This window comes from Micromys minutus (genome assembly GCF_963924665.1).
Source record: "Micromys minutus genome assembly, chromosome: 10".
In the NCBI taxonomy this organism is placed as follows: Eukaryota; Metazoa; Chordata; class Mammalia; order Rodentia; family Muridae; genus Micromys; species Micromys minutus.
This window is the reverse complement of record NC_137979.1, coordinates 44,086,545-44,100,511: the sequence shown is the minus strand read 5'-3', so window position 1 is coordinate 44,100,511 and position 13,967 is coordinate 44,086,545. Positions and strand designations below refer to the sequence as shown.

General features: G+C 37.2%; 1 protein-coding gene across 1 annotated transcript in view; it reads left to right on the top strand.

Moving 5' to 3' along the window:
* The window catches only part of NPEPPS (aminopeptidase puromycin sensitive), a 76,225-nt gene that overhangs the window by 32,254 nt on the left and 30,004 nt on the right, over positions 1 to 13,967 (top strand). Inside the window, exons 4-9 of the mRNA XM_080924262.1 lie at positions 2,409 to 2,530; positions 6,024 to 6,131; positions 9,570 to 9,770; positions 10,320 to 10,416; positions 10,528 to 10,561; positions 11,312 to 11,426. Of these exons, the coding sequence (XP_080780388.1) occupies positions 2,409 to 2,530; positions 6,024 to 6,131; positions 9,570 to 9,770; positions 10,320 to 10,416; positions 10,528 to 10,561; positions 11,312 to 11,426 (677 nt within the window). The remainder of the gene's footprint in view (positions 1 to 2,408; positions 2,531 to 6,023; positions 6,132 to 9,569; positions 9,771 to 10,319; positions 10,417 to 10,527; positions 10,562 to 11,311; positions 11,427 to 13,967) is intronic.

Below are 13,967 nucleotides of genomic sequence, written 5' to 3'. Positions count from 1 at the left end.
GATGGATGTTGTGATTATCTTAGTTTAATTTTAATCATTATTTTATGGTTTGTTTCTTGTTTTGGTTTTTTGTTATTGTTGTTGTTTTTGGAGAGACGGTCTCATTTACAGCTCTGGCTGACCTAGAAGTCTCAACTATGGAGACCAGGCTGGCCTCAAATTCAGAGAGATCTGTCCAAGTACTGGGATTAAAGGTGTGAGCCACTAAACTGGCTTTATGTTTTTAAAGGTTTACCATCCAAACATAAGTAGGTTGGATATTGAAATTAAGTATCCAATTTGAGGAAACATTGTAGTTCCTTACGAATAGGTGTAACATTAAAGATAAACTGCCTTTTGTATCATCATGCATGGTATTTGATAAATGAAATTTGCCAAAAGTCCTTTTTTCTAGTCACCTTAAAATTCTGTTAATAGTAATGTTTTGTGATTAGTATTGTATAATGTGAAACTAATTTAATAATGGTTTAAAAAAATCTTTAACTTGTGTTTTGTTTGAATTTCAGGTAATTATCCTTTCCAATACTTTGTATTTTGTTTAGTAAACCACTCTTTGGAAGTGGTCACTGTCAGTATCTTGTTATGGTTTGATGGCCTTGGAGATTTAAAACCAAGTAAAAGTGTAAGCAGCCTTTCTTATTTAGTTATGAGTTTTAAATCCACTTTTGTTCCAAATAGGAGAAATTGAAAGTAGATTTACTATGAGTATGAGTCATATTAGAGGACATGTTGGTAGTGAGAACATTTGCCAATCTCATCTGTGGGGCTGTGGCATAAGACTCCACCAAACACTTCCCACTAAGGGTAATGGATTTTAAAAAGTATTGTATTTTCTTTGCAAAGCCTTAATAATGCAAATATATCTGCTTAAGAAAAAAACAGTGAATTCCTATAGAAAATAGAATATTCTTTGTATTCATCATTAATAATTCTTACTGAGTCTCATAACTGTGTTGATACTTATTGTCCTACTAATCTGTCCTTCTTGTTAAAAGAAAGTATTCCCTGGAGTTTGGGATATGGCTCAGTGGCAGAGAACCTTTTTAGCATTATTCACGATGCCCTGGGTTTATCCTAGAACACACACCAGGAAACACTCAACGTCCCTTGAGATGTCACAGATCAAATGTCTGATTTTAAAACTATTCAGATAACTTTTCATTTGGGCTTCAGTTAAGCCATTAGCGCTGTTGCTGTTCTACAGCATGGTTACTTTGTTTATGTGACACTATTTTAGTGCTTACTTTGCTGTAGGAGTCTGAAATTCTGTCTTAAATAACTGTCAGAATCACTCAGTGACACATGAGAAAATGAAGTTTTTTGTCCTTTGCCTGTTGTATAGACTTCCACTTGTGTGACTTTGAACCTTTACAAAGAGCAAATTCAGTGTCAGGCATGAAATTTGACTTTAAGGCCATATCAAAGGAGGGAAAAGTCAACAACATTGAATTGATGTCAGACATCTTTACTTTTAGCATTTCAAAATGACAGTCTGAAATATCAGGATATGATAGTCTGGTGTGATTGCCTAATCATTTTTCTTATGTCTAGATCTTGTTATAAACAAACACCTGGAAAAGATCAAGTCCAAAGTCAACATTTTTTCTGAACACTTTGTGTGTTGTGACTTGATTTGTAGGATGTGCAATGGGTCATTGTTTTGCCCTGCATCTGAGTTCAGCAAGTGAACACTAGACATACTCTTCATTCTGTAATTTAAAATAGACTTTTTTTTTTTAAATCAGAAATTAAACATATAGGCAAAACTGGTTTTGCTCTTAAGACAATAGGGCCTGTATTTAGGTTGCATTTGTGCTTAGCTTAGTAACTTTTCTCTCTGGTGCTCACACTCAGATGATTGAGTAAGCCAGTGTTCTATGTGGATCAAACACGTATTGTCTTTAATAGTAGAGTAATTGGCTACATTTTGTGTGCTAAGGTTATCTAAAAAAGGCTAAAGATGTAATTATTTGAGAGCATGTTTTAGGTGAAAGTGTTCGTGCTGCTTACTAGTTTCAGGACTTTCACTTAACATTTTTGGCCCTTGATTTTCTCTTATACAAAAAGGGACAATGCTTCCATTTTTATAAATATTCATAAATATTTTTTAGAAGTCCCATGCACAGAAACATGTCAGACATTTAATAATTATTTTCTTTCCTATTTTTATCTTCATGTATTGTGGTCATTTGAGACTTAGTGAAATTACTTTCTAGCAGTCCCCTAAATGAAATGCCATTCGTGTCAATCAGTGTTCTCTCCAGTGCCAAAGGAGTATTTGAGAAAGGAAGTAAATGCTCTGAACATTGTAGTAGCCTATTGAGTATAGTGTCTTGAGGGCATATTTTGGTACCTGTATTTATTATTAACATATCAATAAAAAGATCTTTATTCATCTTCAATCACAGGCACAGGAACCTTAAAGATAGACTTTGTTGGAGAGCTCAATGACAAAATGAAAGGTTTCTACAGAAGTAGATACACCACCCCTGCCGGCGAGGTGCGCTACGCTGCTGTCACACAGTTTGAGGTATGTGTGGCTGTCATTAATGCTATGCTTGATATTTTTGTTTTGTTTTTTTCAACACAGGTCTCACCATGTAGCCCTGGCTGTCCTAGAACATATTTTTATAAACCAGGTTCACCTTGAACTTAGAGATCTACTTGCCTCTGCCTCCTGAGTGCTGGTGTTAAAGTAGTATACCACCACACCTGGCCCTGGAATTTGTATTTTATGTTCAGGATTGTTTCTTTCTGTGTAAGGAAGAGAAGTAGGAGTGCGGAATTTGGGTAATTTTAACAGACTATTCTGCTCTTAGGAATTTTGGTGTGGTTTCTACAGAGGATCTGACTCTCTGGCCTTTCTCTGAGTGTACTTGCTCTTACCTGCATCCATGCACACATACACTTAGAAATCTTAAAAACAGAAACTTTTCAAAAAGAACAGGAGAGAATGAAGGCTATAGGTTGGAGAATGACAGTTTGTTCGTGTGTGTGTGTGTGTGTGTGTGTGTGTGTGTGTGTGTGTGTACACACCCAGGTAATGAAATTTAGTATCAGATTTGCTCTTGTCATTGTGGTTTTAGGCCGCATAGTGAATTTGAGATCTGCCAGGGCTACCCTACCAAAAAAAATAAAATAAAATAAAATAAAACCAAAACTCTCATCTACATTTATGTATGCATGTTTCTGTGAAGTTATCCTGCAATCTTAGCTATAGTACATCTCTACATTTTTTTTCTTTTTAATTTGACTTTTCAGAGTTTTTTAAAAAATAGTCAAATGCACCAGTCTGGTTCATTTCAACTTCTTCACTGCAAACCAGAGTACAGGGACTGTCTATCGCTGCTGCCTCCTGCTTATCTGTGGTGAGCAGGCTGTAAAGGCATCTGCTGCAGTGAACCTTGAACTTCACAGTCCTTGTCCTTGATCTTGGTAGATTTGGTATCCTCCCACTGGGCTGTGAGCAGAAAATCTTTTATTTCCTTAATTTTTTCAAGGCATGGCACTACATGCTGGCTACTGTGCTGGCTTCAGATTTTCTTTGATTTAGCTTTTTTCCCCATCTATTTAAAAATCTCACAAATTTAGGGTATTTTGAGACATGATCTCTCTATGTAGCTTTGTCTGTCCTGAAACACAAGATGTAGACCAGACTCACAGAGATGCACTTACCTCTCCCTTCCAGGTGTCCCAGGGTGTGTTCCAGTGTTCTTTCACCATTTCTGCAACAAACACACACACACACACACACACACACACACACACACACACACACATCACACGTTCCTCTCTACCTCTTATCTCTTTTCCTCACCCTCCTCCCAGATCTCTTTCTCAAATTCTTACCTTTTGTTTTATTTGGTAACTCAGATTTTGTATACATATATGATTTTAAACTGTTTTTTTATCTCTGGGTGTGCATGAGGCATGAGTACTTGTGTGCATGCAGGTTCAGGTGCCCACAAAGCTCTGGCATCAGCTCCTCTGGTTACCAGAAGTCCTGATAGCCCCAACATGGCCACTGGAAAGTGAATCAGGTCTTCTGCAAGAGCAATACATGTGCTTACACTCTGTCCCATTCCTATAGCACTGGCTTTAGCCAGGACTGGCTGTGTTCATAGGCTTGAAACTATCCACTAGAGCCTGGTGGATTTACCATTTGGCACATGACTGAAAGTAATGACTGTTCCTGCTCCCAGAATCTATCAGTCTTTAAAAGTTAGCATGGAGAGCAAACAGTTGGGGTTTTGTTTATTTATGTGACTTATTTTTTTATATGTATGGAGGCCAGAAGAGGGTATTGGACCCCCTAGGTTCCAGTTATATAAATGGTTGTGGGTTATTTTCTTTCCTTCCTTCTTTTCTTCCTTCCTTCCTTTTTTTTTTTTTTTTTTTTTTTTTTTTTTTTTTTTTTGAGAGTTTTAGTTAGGTCTATGTGGTGGCACCCAGAAACGGTGTCTCAAAAAACAGCCAAGATAAAGAGTTTTAATTAGGCTAGACTAGCTAGCCAAGGAGCCCTAATATCTTCTTACTATTTCCCCAGGACTGCGATTACAAAACTAGCACAAACGAACTAAGGATCAAACTTAATTCATCCTACTTACTTAGTATGCACTTCCTTACTAAACTACCTACCTCCGTAGTCCCATTTTTATAGAATGCTACCTCTAAGTAGGTCAGCTAGTCTAAAGTATAGGACATAGATAGGCCATTAAATAAACAGCCTGTTTTGAATTTGTAGAGCACCTGTGTTTATTCTAATTCTAGATAAAGAACAGAGTGCATCAGAGATTGGGAATATTTTTACTTATTTATTATATTATACAACATATTTTTATTACTGTATTGCTTTTTTTTTTTTTTTTTTTTTTGTATTGCTTATTGTTAATTTAAAATAAAACCCTTGGGGCTGGAGAGATGGCTCAATGGTTAAGAGTGCTGACTGCTCGTCTACAGGTCCTGAGTTCAGTTCCCAGCAACCACGTGGTGGCTCACAACCATCTGTCATGTGATCTGATGACTCTTCTGGTGTGTCTGAAGACAGCTACAGTGTACATAAACAAACAAATAAGTAAAAATTATTTTTTAAAACCCCAAAGGGCATCTTTTCTCATATTTTTTCTAATTTGAATTTTTACAGCATGACATTAAGTGGTCTGTGCTTTAGATTATGCCTGCTGCATTAGGAAAGTTTTTCATATTAAATCTGAACTGTTAAAATATTTTAATAAAAGCAATTGTAATCTAATTACAAATAATTCTCATTTTGTCATGATCTGCAGTAGAACAGTTGACAAATAATTGTTAATGTAACATTAGTAGCAGCATTATATTTACTGTAGTCAGCACTTAGCTCATTACCTGGCAGAGTAGAAAGTAATATTTTGAAGTAAATATTTGAAGTCTGGGGATAGAGGTCAGTAGATGAGGTCTTGCCTATTATACATTGGACCCTGAGTTTTGATTCTCAATCCTGAAAATAAATGAAAGAGAAGAAGGAGGTAGAGAGATAGTTCAAGAGGTTAAGAACACAGGCTGATCTTCAAGAGAATCAGGTTCAATTCCCTGCATTCACATGGCTACTCAAAGTCATTTGGGGCTGGAGAGACAGCTCAGTGGTTAAGAGCACTGGCTGCTCTTCCAGAGGTCCTGAGTTCAAATCCCAGCAACCACATGGTGGCTCACAACCATCTGTAATGGGATCTGATGCCCTCTTCTGGTGTGACTGAAGACAGCTACAGTGTGTAATAAATAAATCTTTAAAAACAACCTGTAATTTTAGGTCCCCAGGATGTGATACTCTCCCTCTTCTGGTATCTGAGGGTGCCAGCACAGACTTTGCACAGATACAGATGCAGAGAAAACATTCATTGTCTTAAACACAATATTTACAAAAAGGAAAAAGAGAAGCAATGAACTATGAAGTTGACTAATGAATGATAGCAAATGGCAATGATTCATGAAACAATCTCTGAAGTTAATTAAGTGATATTTATATGTGTTCATTTTTTTTCCTTAAGGCTACTGATGCCCGAAGGGCTTTTCCTTGCTGGGATGAGCCTGCTATCAAAGCAACTTTTGATATCTCGCTGGTTGTGCCTAAAGACAGAGTGGCTTTATCAAATATGGTATGTATGTACTAACAAACTTTTAATAGTCTCTGGTATGTTTGCTTTGTTCATTAAACCACCTAGCATAGTGCTTATACAAAATAGAAGTATTGTTACTGGTTTTATTTTCAATAAGACCTGTTTTCCTCAGTTGCATTATGATGGTTTCCTCCTCAAGGAAGAACTTCCCCTAAGAGAGTCACTGGTAAAGATTCTTAATGTGTGGTTTTGTTTTTAAGTCAGGGTTCACTGTATCCATGGCTGACCTGTTACTTTGTATCTCAGACTAGCCTTAAACTCACCTGTCTTTCTTCCTCACCTTCTCAGGTGCTAGGATTGTGTCTGTGAGCTTCCATTTTATCTACTTTTTAAAGTTAAAGGACATAAATTAAGAACATTAATAGGTGAAATAGCTTGCAGTAAGACTGTTGTGGCATGCTCATTAAACCGTAGAAGTAATAGCTATATTTAAAAGTATATTTAGGTTTTTGGCTGATTATATTTTCAAATGTGCTCTTTACTATTGTTATTGATCTCATTCATAAGTAAGCTTTCAATGCTTAACCTCTGTTTGTTTTAATATTTATTTATTACATATACACAGTTACTGTCTTCACACACACCAGAAGAGGGCATCAGATCCCATTACAGATGGTTGTGAGCCACCATGTTGTTACTGGGATTTGAACTCAGGACCTCTGGAAGAGCAGACAGTACTCTTAACCACTGAGCCATCTCTCCAGTCCCTTGCTTAAACTTTATTGTCTAAGACCACCTTGTTTAAGTTTGATAGTAGCCAGTAGCTTAGATTCTTACTATGGAGAACTAATAGCTACCAGCTTGCTATACATGGTGATTGATGCCTATAATTCCAGCACTTGAGCTGAAGCAGAAAAGTTGCTGCAGGTTCAAGGCCAGTCTTGAATTTCATACCAGCTGGGTTAAAGACCCTTTACCAAAGGCCAAAAATAACTTTGCCTACTTACTAGTGGAAAGAATTCCATTGAAATGCCACTCTCTTTTGCATTCCTAGAAAGCAAACCAATGCACTACTAGGAACATTCATTTACATTACACTGTAAATGAATTTGAGGTCTGTTTCTTAAATACAAATAAGGGCTTCCTTGGAAGAAATAATAGAGTCTTAAGAAACTGAGACCTATCAGAACCAACCACACAGGGAAAAAAAGAAAGAAACTGAGAGCCAGTGGATTGATAAATCTCTGTGAATTCGAGGCCAATGTGGTCTACAAAGTGAGTTCCAGGAAAGCCAGGCCTGTTAAACAGAAAAATCATTGGGAATTCCATAGATAAAGGTGACATCTTCCCAGAGCTTTGGGATAGTATTTGGACTCTAGAACTCACTAATACTCTTTCAGATGTAAGATTCTATAATCACTTTTAATGTTAATTTACTTTATCTTGTTTTCTTATTTTTACTTGAAAAGTAATGAGGTCTTTTTTAAAAAACAAAACCTAAAACCTCCTAATGCAGGCCTGGGGTAGTGGTGCATGCCTTTAATCCCAGCAATTGGGAGGCAGAGACAATGGATCTCTGAGTTCAAGGTCAAGTAGAGCTGCATAGTGCGAGCTACCTCAAAAAACAAAACTGAAACAAAGCATCTCAATGTTTGCCGTGTAAACTATTCAAGGAAAGTTATATTGTTTTTTTAAAGTAAGTTCTTAGGTGTTTTAACATTTTGCCTCCATTTTTTTCCCTCTCTTTTTAAAAATTGGATGTTTACTTACATTTCAAATGTTATCCCCTTTCCTGGTTTCCCCACTGGAATCCCCCATCCCTTCCCTTGCTTCCAATTTTTTTTTTTCTTTAAGGAAAACACTTTTTAGTCCAGGTCCTTCATTTTCCTTTGTACATTGGGCCATGAATTCATAGGGAACAGGCTCCAGCAGCTCAGGTTCACGAAGTGGGCTTCTCTGGGTGGCGCAGGCTGTTGATTCAGCTGCACCCAGGTGCTCTTCTTTTTGGCTTCCTTTTCTTCTGATCGTTCTTCTTCACCCACTTCAGGAAGTCGTCTCTGCTCTTCGAGTGCTTGATGAGCTCAATCTGCACATTGATCCTCTTACCCAGAATCTTGCCCTTAACTTGCTTGTTTACAATGATGCCCACAGCATGCTGGGTGACATTGCAGACTCTTCTGTTTTTTTCCATGGTCATACACACTTATGGGGCATTCCTTTCTGACTGAACATGCCCATTCCCTTGATGTCTACATCACCTCTTGTAGATTCGTATGTATGTGGCCAAAGGAACAACTCCATGTTTCCTAAATGGTAGAGAGGTGTAGAGAACATATAGCGAGTGCCTCTCTTTCCCTTTGTGTTCCATCATGTTTGCTAGATAACTGGAAGATGGCTTTGCTTCCAATTTCTTAGTGTAAGAATTTTATAAAAAACCGGGAAAGTGGTGCATACCTTTGATCTCAGCACTGTAGATCTCTTAAGTTAGAGGCTAACCTGTTCACATGGCCAATCAAGAGCACATAGTTACTGAGACCTTGTCTCAAAAGGAAAGAAGAATAGACTTTGTTTGGTTTTGAGACAGTGTCCGAGGCCAGGTCCTACAATCAACAGGTTCCCCAGAGCCGGATCGAGGATTGAAGAAAAAGGACATGGTTAGTTAAAGCTGCAATATGACTTGGGCTGGACTTGTGGCCGTTTAATGGGCCCTCTTTTAAATCACTTTAATTACATGCAAAAAGGTAACGTCTGTTCTGAGACGGGGAACAAGAAAGTTAACAATCAAAGATCCTGTAAACATCTTACTGGAGGTCAGGTGAAAAGGTCGGAGACAAAAAATAGATACTGCTGTGCCTACATCTGCCCTGCCCTGAGCTGCATTCCTAAGGGTTCCTGAAGCCTGGAGCTTCAAATGCAAATATACTTCCTTATGCCACATTCTTAAGGGCTCTGCCCTGAACTTCAGATGTACTCGTACTTCCCTGTAGTCTTATTTTTAGGGGTTCTGCCTAGAGCTACAGATGCAAATGTACTTAATACTAGCCCTTAAGGGCGTAGCACAGAAGCCACATTCCTGCCTTTGCTTCAAGATATCCTGGTAAAATTAATATTACCCTGCCACCAACTGTCCAGAGGTGCCAAAAAGGCTCTCCACAAGACAGAATTTCTCTGTGTAGCTCTGACTGTCTTAGAACTTGCTCTGTAGACCAGACTGGCCTTGAATTCTCGGAGATTTCTCTACCTCTGCTTTCTGAGTGCTGGGACTAAAGGTGTGCACCACCACCATCCCACTGAAGAAAAATTTTTTTCTAAGAGCAAAGACCTTCATAATATGTAACACTGAACTTGATGAAAATACCATCCTAAGAAAGGGAAAGGGAAAAAATATGTAAGCCTACAGGTTTTTGCCTAGTATTTAAAATACCAATATAAATCTCCTTAAATTTTCTTGTTTTCTGTTTTTCTTTTTCCCTTAAGAATGTAATCGACAGGAAACCATATCCTGACGATGAAAATTTGGTGGAAGTGAAGTTTGCTCGCACACCTGTTATGTCTACATATCTGGTGGCATTTGTTGTGGGTGAATATGACTTTGTAGAAACAAGGTCAAAAGATGGTGTGTGTGTCCGTGTTTACACCCCTGTTGGCAAAGCAGAGCAAGGAAAATTTGCGCTAGAGGTAAATGTCCTTGAAGAGGATTGTTCCAACGGTCTATTACTCCAGGTTGGGGAATTTACATTTCTGATCTGTTATTAATATGGTTATTTATGACTTAATGGAAAGTTGTTTTTTGATACTTCCATTTCGCTTTTACTAGACGTTTGGGTATTCCATCCTTGTTGCATTAACATTTTTTAAGATAATGATCCAGAAAATACGAAATCAAGGCTGAGGGTAGTGGCAAAGAGTTTGTGTTTTAACAGTGCATGAAGTTGTGAGTTCAAACCTCTTGCTCTGGAGAAAGGTGAAAGAGAAGATAAAAACAGAATTTGTTTTTCTATGGAATGGCATGAAAATATAGAGCTGTTATTTATACCAAGTTACAAATGGGCTAGAGTTAGGTCAGTGACAGCATTTGTAGCAAACAATCTTCAAAGGAAGACTGTTCCCTGGGATCAGTTTCTAGAAGCTTCAGATAGTTTGACTTAAGGCAGGTTTCCATTGAGGATTTCTGTGTGACTTATGATAAAGTATTCATAGGGTGTGTTTGTTTTTTGTACTTTATAGGTTGCTGCTAAAACCTTGCCTTTTTATAAAGACTACTTCAACGTTCCCTACCCTCTACCTAAAATTGATCTCATCGCTATTGCTGACTTTGCAGCTGGTAAAGTAAATTTCATTTTATTGCTGAATTGTATGACTTTATTTGAATTTTGTGATTTTTGAGGAAAAGTATGCATGTATATCAATAAATGTTTATATTTATTTTATGAAGGTGCCATGGAGAACTGGGGCCTTGTTACTTATAGGTATGTTAATGACACATTACCCTGCCTTCTTTCAAATCACCAATTTCATAAGGGCTTCACTCTATTCACAGTTGAGTGGCTTTTACTTATGCTCTGGGAAACATTTCTCCCTCTCCTGAGTTTTTGACTATCTGAAGCAGATGGACTTCCCTCACTGACCCTACTATCTAAGGGTACAATATTTTTAAAGGGAGCCTTTAGCACTTGTAACATTTTTAACATGTTCTTGGCTGAAGTCATGTTCAGTGTGGTTTCTCCCCAAGAGTTACATAGCTATTGCCCAACATGAAGAGCCTCCCCAATTGTGTATTTTCTAGGCAGATTTTTACATGGCCGTCAGCACAATACAAACATGTGGGTTGCATAAGTTCTCAAGCTGAGTCTGTAAACAAATTTCCTTCTACTTTCAGTTGACTTTGCATAAGCTGAGCTCTGTAGAGTCTGCTCAGTGTCCTTTTGGGACTTCAGTCTGTCTTCTGCTACTACTTTTTTGTGTCTTCTCTGATTAGCAATCTTCCTAGTCACCAGACAACACACTGATAAACCTGGATATCTTTGATATTCTGTTGTACATAGTCTATTAGTCTTCAAACTTCCTGGACCCTATTTATCTTACATTTGCTGAGAAAATGTTTGCCTGATATTGCTAAAGCCTATATAAAGCCAATTGATTTATTGCCTGAAACTCCTTCACTTCTTTATGCCTTTTATTGAAACGCTTTTACCATTTTATTTATTTTTTAAACACAGGGAGACGGCATTGCTCATTGATCCAAAAAACTCGTGTTCTTCATCACGCCAGTGGGTTGCTCTGGTTGTGGGACATGAACTCGCCCATCAATGGTTTGGAAATCTTGTTACTATGGTATTTAATATTTTTAAGTGCTCAAATATATCCATCTGTGTCCTGCTGCGCATTATTTTGGCCACACTCTTTCAAATTTGGCTATGATGCTGTGCCAAAAAGTAAACATTTTCTTACACGCTCTGTGCTGGGGTGCTTTAATCCCAGCACTTGGGAAGCAGAGGCAGGTGGATCTCTGGCCAGACTTGTGTACACAGTGAGTTCCAGGACACCTAGGGCCACACAGAGAAACTCTGTCTTGGAAAAACAGAAACAAACAAACAAACAAACAAAAAAAAAACATTTTCTTTTAGAAGGTCTGTTTTGAAAAGCATTTATCAGGGCTGTGCAGATGCTCAATGGTTAAGTACTTGCCCAACATGCTTAAGGCCCTTAGGTTCCCTGGCACCTAGAGGAGGCAAGGGAAGAGTGGGGAGAGAGATTTATGAGAACAGAGATGAGACCATGTTTATTTAACTGGAAATATTTTTTAACTACAATTTGTTTGCAAATAGGAAATGTTAAGATGCTAATTTGGGTGAGAAAAAATTTTGTCAAAAAAAAAAAAGGAATGAATTGTACAGTGAGATTCTAGGCAAATTAGTTTAAGTTGTCTTTGTATAAACACAAAAAAGTGCTTATGTGAGGCATTATTGTAGTTGCCTGAAATAAGGTGAAGTGTGAAGTAAAAAGTTTTTAAATCCCAGAATAAATTTGAACTAAAATTCTATCTAATTGAGTTTTTAGTTACTGTATATATTTTGTACCTGCAATATTTCACCTTTACTATGAATACAATTCTATCTATGGGAGCCAGTTACATTAGTGTTTTGAAACACATAGTTTAATAAATGAATTAGACTTATCTGTGCCCTGAGCGAACTGGAGACTGGACTTAGCCAGATTCCTTGACAGTACCATAGGCTGCCAAAGAGCTGAACCTGATTTAGATGTTGGTTAAGTCCATGTGTCTTAGAAATAAGCAAAAAAGTAACATTTTGAAAGAAAGTCAGTCTTTGAAAATAATCTCTTCTGCTTTTCTTAGGATGCTTTAAGTTTTTCTTACAGGTAGTTTTTTAAAAATGACTTGTTTTTATTTTATATGTGCATTGGTGTTTTGCCTGGCTGTATGCCTGTGTGAGGGTGTCAGATCTTAGAGCTGCCATGTGGTTGCTGGGAATGGAACCCTGGTACTCTGGAAGAACAGTCAGTGCTCCTACTGCTAAACCATTTCTCTAACTCCATGCTTTTATTTTTAATACAATTTTATTGGAACTATATAAGCCAATTCCTACATTCAAATGTGTGTAAAAGTTTCTGTTCTCCCTCTGGTTTTGATGTTTGTTTTTTATTTTATTTTATTTTATTTTTTGAAGGTTCCCTATGTAGCCTTGAACTGTCCTGGAACTTTTTCTGTAGACCAGGCTGGTGACTTTTGCCTCCCAAGTACTGGGATAAAGGCATGTGCCACTACTACACCTATATTTGTTTTATTTTGAGACAGTCTTTCTACATAGTTCTGGGTGTCCTAGGGCTCATTATATAGATCCTACTGCCTCTGCTTCCCAGGTGCTAGGATTAGATTTATGTGCTACAATTCCGGGTTTGGTATATAGCAAGTCTGCTATTTCTACCAATTTTTTGTGCCCAACCTGGAGAAAAACTTTCTTTGTTTATTACCAGCAGTAAATCTTAGCAGAGGAGATATGAGTTTATTGTTTTGAGACTTTTTTCTGAGCTTATGTAACTGTCTTTATTAGATACCAATTGTTTCATAGACTGAATTTCTAAAGGGTTAGTGTTCAGTAGCTTTGAACTAGCTTATCTCAGTGGGGCTTATTAATATCTAATTAGCACTTAGATGGACAGTCCTTACTACTTAATATTTAAAATATTTGATCTTTGTAAACGGTGTGTCTTTTTACTATTCAACAAAAAATTCTCTGGCTTCTGTTTTGATTACATATATTACTTGACTAAGAGCTTTAATTAACATCAATAAAAATTAGACTGTTCACTAAAGATAGTTTTTCAATTTTTCATGTCACTGTTTTTCTTCATTATACAGAAAAGACTATTTCTGTGATCATACCCACACAGATAGATCTCACATATTTTATTTATTAGTGTTACTTCTGTGCAAATAGAATAAAAAGGTTTAATGTTTCTAGACCAGCCTCTTAATTTCTGTACATTACCACTATTCAACTCACTATGCATTCTCAGATGTGAATTTTTTGTTCCATAAATGCTTAAATGTCATTTGTTTTTTAGCTACTTCCTGCTGTGAGTGATATTTCTGTTAAATTTACATAGTCCTTAGGGCTATAGTATATTTTTATTTTCTTAGGAATAGAAACCCAAGACACTGTGTCTCCCAATCATGTGTAAGTGATTTCCACCTTTCTTATTTGGCCCTGTGGTTTGGTTTGGGTTTTTAAGAGAAATTCTTGGCTGCAAATAGTCTTTTGGTTTACTTCCCAGCCTGATGCCCTTTTTGCAGTAAACTCAAAAATCTTTTTCTTGTGAGGGGGCCAGCATGTAACAAATAAATGTTTCTTG